Source organism: Adiantum capillus-veneris, chromosome 1, assembly GCF_014529385.1.
Source record: "Adiantum capillus-veneris isolate H3 chromosome 1, ASM1452938v2, whole genome shotgun sequence".
Lineage (NCBI taxonomy): Eukaryota > Viridiplantae > Streptophyta > Polypodiopsida > Polypodiales > Pteridaceae > Adiantum > Adiantum capillus-veneris.
In genome coordinates this window covers 91,765,151-91,777,809 of record NC_140931.1, presented here as the reverse complement: position 1 = coordinate 91,777,809, position 12,659 = coordinate 91,765,151, and the positions used below count along the sequence as shown (strand labels likewise).

Sequence of the window (12,659 nt, the reverse complement as noted above, 5' to 3'; positions counted from 1 at the left end):
TTGAGTTGGAGCTATTGAAACCCTCAATACTCCTCTAACAACATTCCTTATGAAGAAAGTATAGAGCAACGAGTTTGAATCAATGAAGTAGCTAAAAAAGAAATCAGCAATATCCACAAAGAACATTTCAAATGTACATTCTTCATGAGAATTTCATGCACTACATTTAGACCATGCGGCAAGTATCCATCGTATAATTTTTTAACACTCTTGTACTTGAAACGTTTTAAATACTTTGACAGATTCTTTGACCATCATCTCGAATATAAATCACTTAAGAATTGCATATCTTCACTTTCTAAGAACATCATCCACATAACATTTCATTGACGCAATTGAAACATTTTTTGTGAATTTTTAAAAATTATTAGGAAATCCATATGCATAACATTATATAACAAATCTGTACGAATAATACATTATTTGCAAACTAAATTGCTTATATAGAACCACATCTTGGAGTAGTTTCTTTTTTGCTTTTCTTAGAAAATGATCTTTTGTTAAGCTTAACAATTGTCCACATATTTGGCTTAAACAAATAATCTCACTTAACATTTATATTAGTCATAGTCATATCTTGATCCCTTGGTGTCATACTTAACAACGCATTTTCTTTACGATGTCGACAAAAGTTTTTTCCACTATCTTTGAATCAATCTAACTTACATTACGCCATATAATCACCTATATATATCAAGAGAATGCCTTGTAGATTTGTATTTGACTCAACAATCTCTCCTAAATATAATTTTTTTGTGATTATCGTTAGCCCCCAAGATTTCCATGACAAACTATGTAGATCAAGAAGCAAAGGCTATAGGAAAGGTGAGAGTATATCCGAATGTTTATTCTCTCGCTCTTTTCTTTATAGAAATAAAAATAATACTGGAAAAAATCTCAGAATGTCATTTGTTAATACTTTAGTCTCCACCACAATTCCATCTTTCATAGTTGTTGAAGTTTTCGAAAAGCTATCTCGATGCAACAGAAAATAGAAATTTCTTGAAACTCCTTAAATACGCCTCCCTACACAACTCGTACATGCAAACTTGCATCATATTTCAAACTTGTAAAAAGTATATTTTAGATAAAGACTTAGAAAAGGTGTGATACATCATTTTGAACTTTTCATTATGACCTACCACAAGAGCCTTTAATAAGTATTAGAGTTCTAAAAATTTAAATAAATTCTTATCTTCTCTACATCTCGTACTTTTTATATAAAGTCTAAATATTGAGAGACTTTTTTCCTCGTAACTTTTCTCAAGCTTTGCACATGCTTTAGTAATCATGGCAATTCTATGTACTTAAACAAATCCATTTAAGTTTATTAATCAACAAAGCACACAAAAAAGACATCACAGCTTTTGTACTTAAAGCATTGTTGTCACAAAGTGATGACGTGGCTGCCCGAGAGGAAACCCTGACTGCTGCTGAAACCCTAATTTCTGGAAACCCTAACCCTAAAACCTGCAAACCCTAAAATCTGCCAAAAACCCTAACTCTAATTTCTGCCCTGACCTAACCCTAACCCTAACCCTAAAAAGCAGCAGGGCTGAATCCCGTGAAATGCGCTGGCATGCTGACGTGGCACCATACGGCAGTGCGGCAGATTTTCAGCATTTGCGGCAGTTTTGCTTTTCTCTACGCAAGAGAGAGAAAGAGAATAGCTTTTGCTTTATTTGAAAACTCAAGAGAGAGAAGAGAGAGAAGAGAGAGAGCCTTTGCTTTTATTTAGGCTTTTGATTTTGAAGCTTTCGGGGCTCTGCTTTTGGCAACCCTTTGAAACAATAAATAAGTGGTGAGGGCTCACGCTCTGCAGAGCATCTGGACGCAGAGTCAGAGAGTGAAACCCGAACCACTCTCTTGTACTTTGAACTGATTAAACATAAAGAACTACCAAAAGGGACGCCAGTCTTTGGGGCCAATACCTCTAGGCACGGAACTCCGCCGGGCCAGTGCAAATCTATTGTGAACTGTGAACTGTTTTGAAGTGGTTATTTGGTGCTGTCGTGATTGATTCTTGACTTAAAGTGTCCAAGTCTCTTACAGTGGTATCAGAGCACGGCCGATTTCTCTTCTACAGGAAATCCGATCCCCAATTTCTTCTTTCCGCGGCACCTATGGCTTCACGCAAGGATCATTCGACTCCCTCTGCATCTGGAGATGCGGGCAAGGATCACAACAAAGATTCTGGCAAAGAGTATGGCCCGCCTCGGCCTACTCAGGCGGAGCAACGAGAGATAAAGCGTTGGCGGCGATGCAACAAAGATGATGCTCAGTTTTACAAAGGACCCGAAATTGACAAAATATATGAGCAAGACTTCTTTTCAGGAAATGCACGAGCAGTGGCAGAAAACCACAACACCACCCCGGAACCCGCTCTCAAGAAACCTTCTGCTCACAAGAAATATTCAGAGAAAGAATTAGAAGAGGTGGTTGATGCACTGATTGCTAAGCTTTTTGACGCGCAGAACAATACTAAAAAGCACGGCAAAAAGCAAAAGAAAGGCACTCACTTCCTGGGATATTTGGGTCGTGAGTCGACATTCGACAAAGCAAAGAAACAGAAGAAGCGTGTTCAATTTGAAGGAGTACCCAGTTCTTCTTCTTCTTCTTCTGACAGTTCTTCTAGCTCTTCAGATTCGAGCGAAGAAGACAGAAAAGGCAAAAAGCGAAGCAAGAAACAACACTCCGAAAAAGGCAAGAAAAAGGCAAAGAAGTCTAAATCTCACCCAGTGAGTAACAATTCTACAGAGGACTCGTCTACAGATAGTTCAGACAGTGATGACGGCAACTTTTATGCAAACAAGAAGAATTTTTATAAATCCAACCAGTATGACTTTCTGGAAGATAAAAGCAAAAAAGTCCAAGACTTTAAGGAATGTGGACAATCGATCAAATTTGACACTTTTTCATGATATAAAGATGCTTCGAAGGCTTTGTCTTTTATACAGCAGTTTGAAATCACTTTCGCGGGAGGACGCTATTCACAGCACTCCAAAATTCGGAGAGCTACCTCTTAGTTTAAGGGGAATGCTCTAACTTGGTGGTCCACGCTTCTTTTAAACAAGACTGCGCCAATTAAATGGCTGAAATTTAAGAAGCTTTTTATTTCTTCTTGGTTGACTCAAGAGTATGAACGCGATATACGAGCTACTTGGAACCATCTTCGGATGACCAAGCTAGATACAGTGGACGCTTAATGCGAGAGATTCTGGAGCTCTTTTCTACCCGCCTCTTCATTTAAGAAGATCTCGTTCAGAGAACAGATTGAGCGGTTTACCTTGGGTCTACCTACAGAGATCCGAGATCACTGCTCGGAACAGAAGTCAGCTTCTATTCAGGAGTTGATGAGTCATGCGAAGCGGGGCTTTGCCAATCACTCTGGCAGTTTGACCTACCCCACCAATGAGGTCATGACACAACGAGCCGAACAGACTTCAGCAAATGAAAGTAAAAAGAGAAAGAGCAATCCAGAAAAGAAGGATGCACGACCCAAGCTTACTCCTCAGGAGAGAGCTCGCTTCATCAGGGAGGGGAAGTGCTTTGGATGCGGGGAACATGGACATATCTCCGCGTAGTGCCCTAAAAAGGCACAGAAAGAACAAAATGACAAGGACGACGACAGGTCTGAGAGTTCGAGAGCAGCTGAGGAACGTGGAAGAAAAGGCAAGATGAAAACGGGACTATTTCCAGATTGTGTGGGTAACGATCCCAACACCATGGACGAGAGCACAGAACTTTGTCGAGCTTGGGGCAAAGTGAAAGATCAAGAGGCCCTGATCTTCTTTGATGGAGGAGCCAAGGCCAACTTCATTTCACCGGAATTGGCGGCGCGACTCGAGATCACTCCCGATCGGATGGGACCACTTGCGGAGGCTGTTCTAGCGGCACCTGACAGGGACGTAGCCATTACACCTGTCATTGGCAAACTTCGGTTGCATTGTGAGGGGTATTTGGGGCATGAGGACTTTTTCATAATGCCTCTGGAAGGTTGTGATGTTCTCTTAGGGATTCCCTGGTGCCAGAAGAACAATGCCGTGGGCGATTATCTGTCCCTATTGTATCGGCTTCGGCCATTTCTAAATTAATGAAATCCAATCTATTTGTTTACTCGATCTTTTTGAAAGAATTGAACGATAAGGATAGGACAAATATATCTAATCTTGATAAAGAACGCTAAGATTTTCTCCACTCTCACGCCAATTGCTTCTCAGAGGGCCTACCAAGCGAGTTACCACCTGCTCGTCCTGAAGATCATACCGTTGATCTGATACCTGGAAGCACACCACCGAACCGGCCACCTTACCATGTGAGCCGAGCACAGAATGAAGAGATTATGAACCAAGTGAAAAACCTCTTGGAAAAGGGTCTTGTCCAGCCTAGTACTTCACCGTATTGCTCTCCAGTGTTGTTGGTTTTGAAGAAAGACGGATCTTGGAGAATGTGCATCGATTATAGAGCTCCTCAACAAAATCACCATCAAGAACAGATTACGGATTCCTAGGATCGATGATATACTCGACAGATTACAGGGATCCTCGTGCTTTAGCAGGATTGATTTGAAGAGTGGATATCATCATAACTGAATCACGCCAGGAGACGTCTACAAGACAGCTTTTCGGATGACTTTTGGGTTATTTGAGTTTTTGGTGATGCCTTTTGGCTTAACCAATGCTTCTGCGACAATTAACCGGATGATGGACAGGATTTTTTGAGAGTACAGGCTATTTGTTGGTACTTTCTTTGACGACATCATTGTTTTCTCCAAGAATGAGGCAAAACACAGAGATCATCTGCTTCAGGTCTTTCAGGCATTACGAGATCACAAGTTGGTGATTTATGCAAAGAAAAGTAAATTTTTCCTACCAGAGATACACTTTTTGGGACACATTGTCTCAGCAGGAGGAGTGCAAATGGATCCGAGACTACCCGTGATTGGCCCGATTTGAAGAATGTCCATGAAGTTCGAAGCTTCTTGGGACTGTGTTCGTACTACAGGCGGTTCATTCGAAAGTTTACAGAGGTTGCTTCCCCTTTACATATCTTGACACAAAAAGGAGTCCCTTTCTGGTGGGGACCCACAGAGGTGACCGCCTTTCAAACATTAAAAGAGAAATTGACTACGGGATCAGTTGTGACTTTGTCGGACTTGCAGAAGTCATTTGAAGTATATTGTGATGCTTGTGGTCGTAGTCTGGGTGCGATCTTTATGCAAAAAAGGCCATGTCATTGCTTACGAGAGCCGATTGTTCTCAAGGTCGGAAATGACAGCACAGATTTATGAGAAAGAGCTTTTGGCGGTCTTACTCAGTGGCGGCATTACCTACTCGGAGCAGATTTTACTATCTTTACAGACCATCAGAGTTTGCGCTACTTCTTGTCACAGAAGCAGCTTTCGGAAAAGCAGATGCGGTGGGTGAACATCTTGTCACAGTTTCACTTCCAGATTGTCCATGTTCAAGTTTGAGACAGGAGAATGTGGTGGTAGATGCTTTGTCTCGGAAGCCATTGGTTCTGGCTATTTCCGCGATGCATCATAGGAGCTTCGAGGATATGGAGGGCACAGATATAGATTTTGCAGACGTTTTCACACGGATACGGGATGGGGAGACAGTAGCGGGATATTCCATTCGGGATAGCTACTTGATGAGAAAAACCATGTTGTGCGTTACACAGCCGTTGAGGGAAAAGGTTATGACTAAATGCCATTGTCCACCTTTTACGGGTCACCGCGGTATTGCTACCACCATGAAAGGGTTAGAGAGATACTTCTTTTGGCCGAGACTCAAGAAGGATCTCGAAGAGTTTGTGCGCAATTGCTTGGTATGCCAAAAGGTCAAGTTTGACAAGCATAAAGCACAGGGATTGTTACAGCCTTTACCCATACCCACCCGCACCTAGGAAAGTATTGCAATAGATTTAATTTTTTATCTCCCGAGAACACACAGCGGTCACGATGGTATCTAAACTGTTATTGACAGATTTAGCAAACAGGCTCATTTCATTCCAATGAAGAAAACAGTCCAGCCGGATCACTTAGCGCGATTGTTTTTGGCCCAAATCTTCAGATTACATGGCATGCCTGAGACGATTGTCTCCAACAGAGACCCAGATTTACAAGTTTGTTTTGAAAGGCAATTTGGGAGAACATTGGCACGCGGTTGCAGTTCTCGTCATCGTTCCACCCGCAAATGGACGGGCAATCTGAGATTGCCAATTCAGTGGTTCTAGATTTATTGAAGTCTTATATCTCAGATCATAAGACTCAATAGGAAAATTACTTACCTTTGGTGGAATTTGCCTACAATAACACGATACACTCTTCGACGGGCAAGGCACCATTTGAGATTGTTGAAGGTCCTGCGAAGGTTCCACCCTTCTTAAGAAAGATAAGATTTTTAAAGCGGATGAATATACGCGAGACTTAGGTACAACTTTTGCCAAGGTTCGCGAGACTTTGCAAAAATCTCAAGAACGACAAAAAAAGGCAGCGTATCGCCATCGTCGCGACTTGAAATTGAAGGAGGATGATTGGGTGCTCTTACGTTTTGAGAAGGCACGCCAGAGAAAGAAAAAGGGAAAGGAGAGGCTTTTTCCAAAGCTTAGTTACGGACCTTTTCAGATCACTGAAAAGATAAATGATATCTCCTTCCAACTGAAACTACCTGATACTTGGAGGATTCACAATGCATTTCATGTGACTCTCTTGAAACCTTTTAAAGGTGATGTGCCTGATGATGGGGAGTCTGATGAGCAACCCGAAGTGGAAGAAAACGAGGAGATCCTTGTTCCTGAACAGATTTTGGCACATAAGGATACGAAGAATAAAGGTAAAGTCCGAAGGCGGTTCTTGGTTAAGTTCAAGAACTATCCTGCATTGGATGCGAAGTGGATGGAGGAGGAGGACCTTAAATTGTGAAACTTTACCTCGATGCTTTTGGTTTATCATAGTCTACTCCAAATGGAACCCAGAATTCAGCTTGGCCGGAGATCTGGTGCAGTGGGGTGCACAAGAGGGGAGTCACTCCGCTCCTTTGTCAACAGATGCCTTGATTTAGATACTAGAGTCACTAATGTCTCTTTGAGCTTCAGGGATACTAAAAGCTGACAGTATTCTGCTGTATGACTTTATGAAATGGAATTCCTGATTATGATCCTGATTTGTTCTTGACTTCTTTTAAGTGCAGGACCTGATAGACGAAATGACCGCAGCATTTTGGTCTGATTGATCTCGAATAGACATGGTTGCAATAGGGGTTAGTCAATCGGACATCGATGAGGTCCTCGATTGGATCTAGATACGATTGCTAGCTACATTGCCGATAAATCATGCTCTAAGATCCGAATGAATGTTGAATGTCACGTGATGTCCTATGATGTCTAGTGATGTCCTGTGATGTGACTATCGATTGGTACATGTGCTAGATGTGTGTTCCTAGTACATAGGTACTAACAGTCAGTGTCTGCTAAGACGGATTATAGCCACTGTCTCTTTTGCAGGAGTCATCGAGGGCGATTACAATGCTTTCAAGGGGGGGTCTGTCACAAAGTGATGACGTGGCTGCCCGAGAGGAAACCCGGACTGTTGCTGAACCCTAATTTCTGGAAACCCTAACCCTAAAACCTGCAAACCCTAAAATCTGCCAAAAACCCTAACCCTAATTTCTGCCATCACCTAACCCTAACCCTAACCCTAAAAAGCAGCAGGGCTGAATCCCGTGAAATGCGCTGGCATATGCTGACGTGGCACCGTACGGCAATGCGGCAGATTTTCAGCATTTGCGGCAGTTTTGCTTTTCTCTACGCAAGAGAGAGAAAGAGAATAGCTTTTGCTTGATTTGAAAACTCGAGAGTGTTTGAGAGAGAAGAGAAAGATCCTTTGCTTCTATTTAGGCTTTTGATTTTGAAGCCTTTGGGGCTCTGCTTTTAGCAACCATTGTAAACGAAAAATAGGTGGTGAGGGCTCACACTCTGTAGAGCATCTGGATGCAGAGTCTAAGAGTGAAACCCGAACCACACTCTTGTACTTTGAATTGATTAATACATAAAGAAATACCGAAAGGGGCGCCAGTCTTTGGGGCCAATATCTCTAGGCATGGAACTCCGCCGGGCCAATGCAAATCTATTGTGAACTGTGAATTGTTTTGAAGTGGTTATTTGGTGCTGTCGTGATTGATTCTTGACTTGGAGTGTCCAAGTCTGTTACAATCGTTCACAAAGAGTATGATGATCTTGCTAAAAAGATCTTGACCGCACCCATCAATAGACACAAAAGGAAAGCCCTTTGTCATCAATCCTTACTAGAATAAGGATCATTTTCACTACCAAATCATAACTTTTACTCGTAGGAAATAAAATGGTTATTAAGACATGACTTTCACTCGTGAGGAATGTTCATTTCTCTCGATAAAGCTTTGGTATTTCAAAGAAATTGTTTTGAGTTATAGAAATCATTGAAGTTACCATCTCAATTGTCTCTATTTTTACCAAGAGTTTGACAAGAGGATGTTTTGACTCCATAAACAAATATACCTAGATGAATCCAGGATAAGCCCAGATTCACCCTTAAAGGGAAGTGCAAGGTATAGACCCATGGTAGTGACCCACAAGACAATATAACCATCAGCTCCATCATGCATAGTATTGACTAAATACCACGACATCCCCAGTAACGTCGTCAATGCCCAATAGTGGGTCCATAAACAAAGCTCGAACCTTCAAATAAAACTCACATCACATCATCTTGTAGCTTGAAAGAAACACGATGAGAGATTATCACAGATTATTGTGATATAATGTGTCCCAAATCGCACATTAAAAACAGAATCTTGATCTCGCTCCAAGTTAATATTGTAGATTAATGTAATAATACATTAACATGTCAAAGGTGCAACGGAGAAGGGTGAATCAGGTGATGATCTTGTCTGCAACCGCTAGCAAACCTCCTCTCGGACCGGACAACCAACGTGTACCCCCATCGAACGGGCACGCACAGCCAAGCACACTGTCACGTGACACATCCAACCCTATGTGTCCGTGGACAAGCTACAGCATGATCAGGGTTCAGTCACGTCCAGTCAGTCTAGATTAGAAGTGATCTCTCACTTTTGTGAGTCTATTCGTAGACCGTGCATGCCCAGTCACTTAGTGTAGATGCATATCCTCTGGTTGCACACAGCATGATCATCAGTATTCCCATCAGAATAGGTTTTTTAGTGGTGTTATGTCCCTATTTTTTTTGATAGCCGACATTTTTGCCAAGCATAATCTACAGGTTTCCTGCATTTCTTTTTTCTAGCAAACCTGCTAAGAGCCAATCTGCAATCTTACTTTTGGGGCACACCTTGATGTCTTTCTAGTCTCTTGTTCAATCTTCGTATGCTTCATGTTCAACCAAGCCGCTAGCTCACAATGAGAAATGGAGGGACAGAAGGGAGCTCAAAAGCAAAAATTGCACAGGTAATACTTCTACAACATTACTCTACTCCAAAGTCCATTGCAGAACAAAACGCAAGGTCGTTGGCCACCTCCTAAGACTCTATGCTTTCGAGAGAGCCCGGCATGTTGAACGTCTTGCCGTACCTCTAGAGGAAGTGGAGTTTCAAGACCTGACGCTTCTTGTCCTCGAGCAAGAATTGAACAAAATCAGGCAAATCGGGCCTTGCCTCCTTGGAGAGAGAAGAGACCGTCCTAAGGGACGTCATACAAGTGCCTTGCTATGAATTCCTTCGCCTCTTCAAAAATTGGCGTGGTCACCAATTTCTTCTTCCAATTCTTGCAATCGTGCTCTTTGTGGTGCCTTGCAATCCAAGACTCAAGCCTATGCCTTGGAGAGCCCCTCTTCTCCAACTTGTTGTATCTGAGTTTGAGAGATTCAAAGGCACAAAATTTGGGAAACCAACTAAATGAAGCAATAGAGTTCCCTTGTTCCTTTGTCTACTCATCTTCGTTGTTGCTATCTTCACTTTCACTATATTCGATTTAGGCTGAGGACTACCTATGAATGCAGCAGGTGAGGCACCTCTCTTAGGCACATTACTGGAGATGCTGGTGACAAAGCCGGCGAAGCACGTCTCCTAGAGAGAGTTTTTCTTTGTAGATCTATTGTTAGTATCTTTAAGCTTGACATTGCTCCTCCTGCATCAAAGCAAAAAGCATGTTTTATTGCTGGAGTGGCTAAAATTTCTTCATTTTCTTCATTCTTGTTACCATCGTCGTCCTCCTCAAAACGTAAATCTTGGTCCATCGTGGCAACGGCCCGAGGTGGGAGCCGACACTCACGTGCAACTAGCTAGACATGTTGTCCTTCGCGAGACAGCTCCCGATGTTAGCACTATAAAATAATGGAAAAATAGCTCCTTTTTCGTATAAAATTGTCAAAAAAAAAATCTTGTGTCTAGTGACCATCTCCTTACATGTCCACCCGCCACAAAGGTGGAGCAAATCACGCAAATGAACTCAAGGATCTATGGCAACTACGTATATGCAACACATCCTAACAAGGACAGAGAGGTATTGTGAAGCTTGCAAAAGGGTGACTAAATTCCACCCTAGCTTTCCACCACATATACAATACCACCAATCTCACCATGTCTACCCTTAATCTGAGTGAAAGAGACAATGTTGCTCCACCTGCACCCTACTTTAAAGCGTAGGCTTAATCCGGCCATGGTTGTACATAGACATGAAATACTTACATATCCTTTCCATATGTATGTCCTTATCTGTGCCGCAATTCGCATCGCAAAAACATGGCAGAATGGACAAGAAGTTTTCAATCAGTTATTGAAAGATTTGACTTTTGAGAAATGGAACTCATGAACGCCCTGTTTTTAGTAGTGCGGCTTTTAGGTCCAGTGCCTATAAATATGAGCCAAGATGGTCACTTCTGGAAGATCAGTGCATGGTTGCACGATTGTAGAGTGACTTCTCAACGATTGTACTTTGTGACTTTTACCAATATAAAAAGACGTACAATATGGGGCGCTAGACTTAGGGGCCAATGCATCTGGGTAGAGAACTCCGATCTACCGTGTCTCAACCCAAGTTCTATTTCAAGTTCAGTATTATGAAACCCGGCAACAGAAGTCACTCTACAATTGTGCATGGTTGCACAATTGTAGAGTGACTTCTTAACGATTGTACTTTGTGACTTTTACCAATACAAAAAGACGTACAATATGGGGCTAGACTTAGGGGCCAATGCATCTAGGTAGAGAACTCCAATCTACCGTGTCTCAACTCAAGTTCTATTTCAAGTTCAGTATTATGAAACCCAGCAACAGAATATCTGCCGTAGATGGCAGAATGCTGTGGACTTAATTTTAACCTCCCCAATGTTCATCCCCATTTTGTCCCTTCCTTGCTTGATCAGCAATGAAGTACAACACTTTCATAGCGAAACCTGGAACTGCTACTGAGTTTTCTTCCTCCAGAGTCCAAGGTCTACCTTACAGCCCCTTGATATTTTTGGATCAATCCCAGATTAGCAACTATCAACACTTATCGCAAAAATAAAATACTCCCAATGCATCATCTCACCACCCATTAAATACGTGCATGTCCACTAAAAGAAAGTGAACAGGATAGCTTCCGCCTATGACACTCTACCACACAATGCACATGTTAAGAGCTACAGTTGTCTGCACTATTATGTAATCGACAGAAAACCCACATTCGTTTCAATGCAATATAGATATCATACTTGCCCCTGCCGTGGAACTTGAGTGTTAAGATGACAAAACCTCCATCCTTCAGGAACTTCAATAAAGGCACAACAATTTCTGCTGCCTCTGCAGGATGCTTATTTATGTCACACACCAAAAGATCAAAGTTTCTTCCTTTTGTCCACAATACCAAGTCCGTAATTGCATCTTGTGCCTGCCAACAACCCCATTTCTGTCAGAGTTTCTGAATTAAAAATACCAGCTATTCTGTTCATGTTATCTCACTATGCCAAAGGCTGAAGGAGACCATGACCGGGCTTCCATCATCAAAGCTGCACCTTTTTGCAGATATGAGTGACTCCTCCTGAAATGGTTTTATCTAGCTTCCCTGGGTCAATTGCAACAACATGGCACACCCTTTTACTCAAAAACTCTGTCCATGCACCTGGTGCAGCCCCAACATCAAGAACTGCAACCCAATGATCTATAATGAATTAAATGCTAAAGTACCTTGGGTACGGAATATTTGAAAATCCAATAGTCAAGCCAGCTTACCCAACATATCTTGTGTCAACTTGATCCCTTTGACATGTAGTGCTTCCTCTAACTTTGAACATGCCTTGGCTACAGCACCTTTGAAAAGGGCCTCCCTATCACAAGCAACCAAGTACATGTCTTCACCTTTGCCAATTCCATACCTTATGACACCATCAGTTTTCACAGCATAAAAACTGTGAGAGAATCCATGCATGGCACCATCCAACTCGGGTATTTCATCAATCAACTTAGCAGCAAGCTCTCTTGGAAACGTTTGCAAACGAATCTTAATATTTGACATTGTAAGGCTCTCAATATTGCAATCCGTGTTCTGTACTGCATCAAAGTTGAAGATGGTACATCAGACTTGAATCACAAAAATTACTGCAGGTACAGTATTAACTGATACTTAAAAGCATATGAGGAAGGCTCATTCATATCCAAATGCAT

The 12,659-nt window shown here is 42.0% G+C and overlaps 1 protein-coding gene across 5 annotated transcripts in view; it reads right to left on the bottom strand.

Moving 5' to 3' along the window:
* The window catches only part of LOC147465179 (uncharacterized), a 73,844-nt gene that overhangs the window by 42,812 nt on the left and 18,373 nt on the right, over positions 1-12,659 (bottom strand). For all 5 annotated transcript variants that reach the window (XR_015188954.1, XM_086518671.1, XM_086518660.1 and 2 more), the window contains exons 4-6: positions 12,228-12,545; positions 12,011-12,141; positions 11,711-11,886 (exon numbers count right to left, since the gene is read on the bottom strand). Coding sequence is in view for 4 of the 5 variants with exons in the window: in XM_086518671.1 (XP_086374797.1) it covers positions 11,711-11,886; positions 12,011-12,141; positions 12,228-12,545 (625 nt within the window). In the remaining variant the exon portion in view is untranslated. The remainder of the gene's footprint in view (positions 1-11,710; positions 11,887-12,010; positions 12,142-12,227; positions 12,546-12,659) is intronic.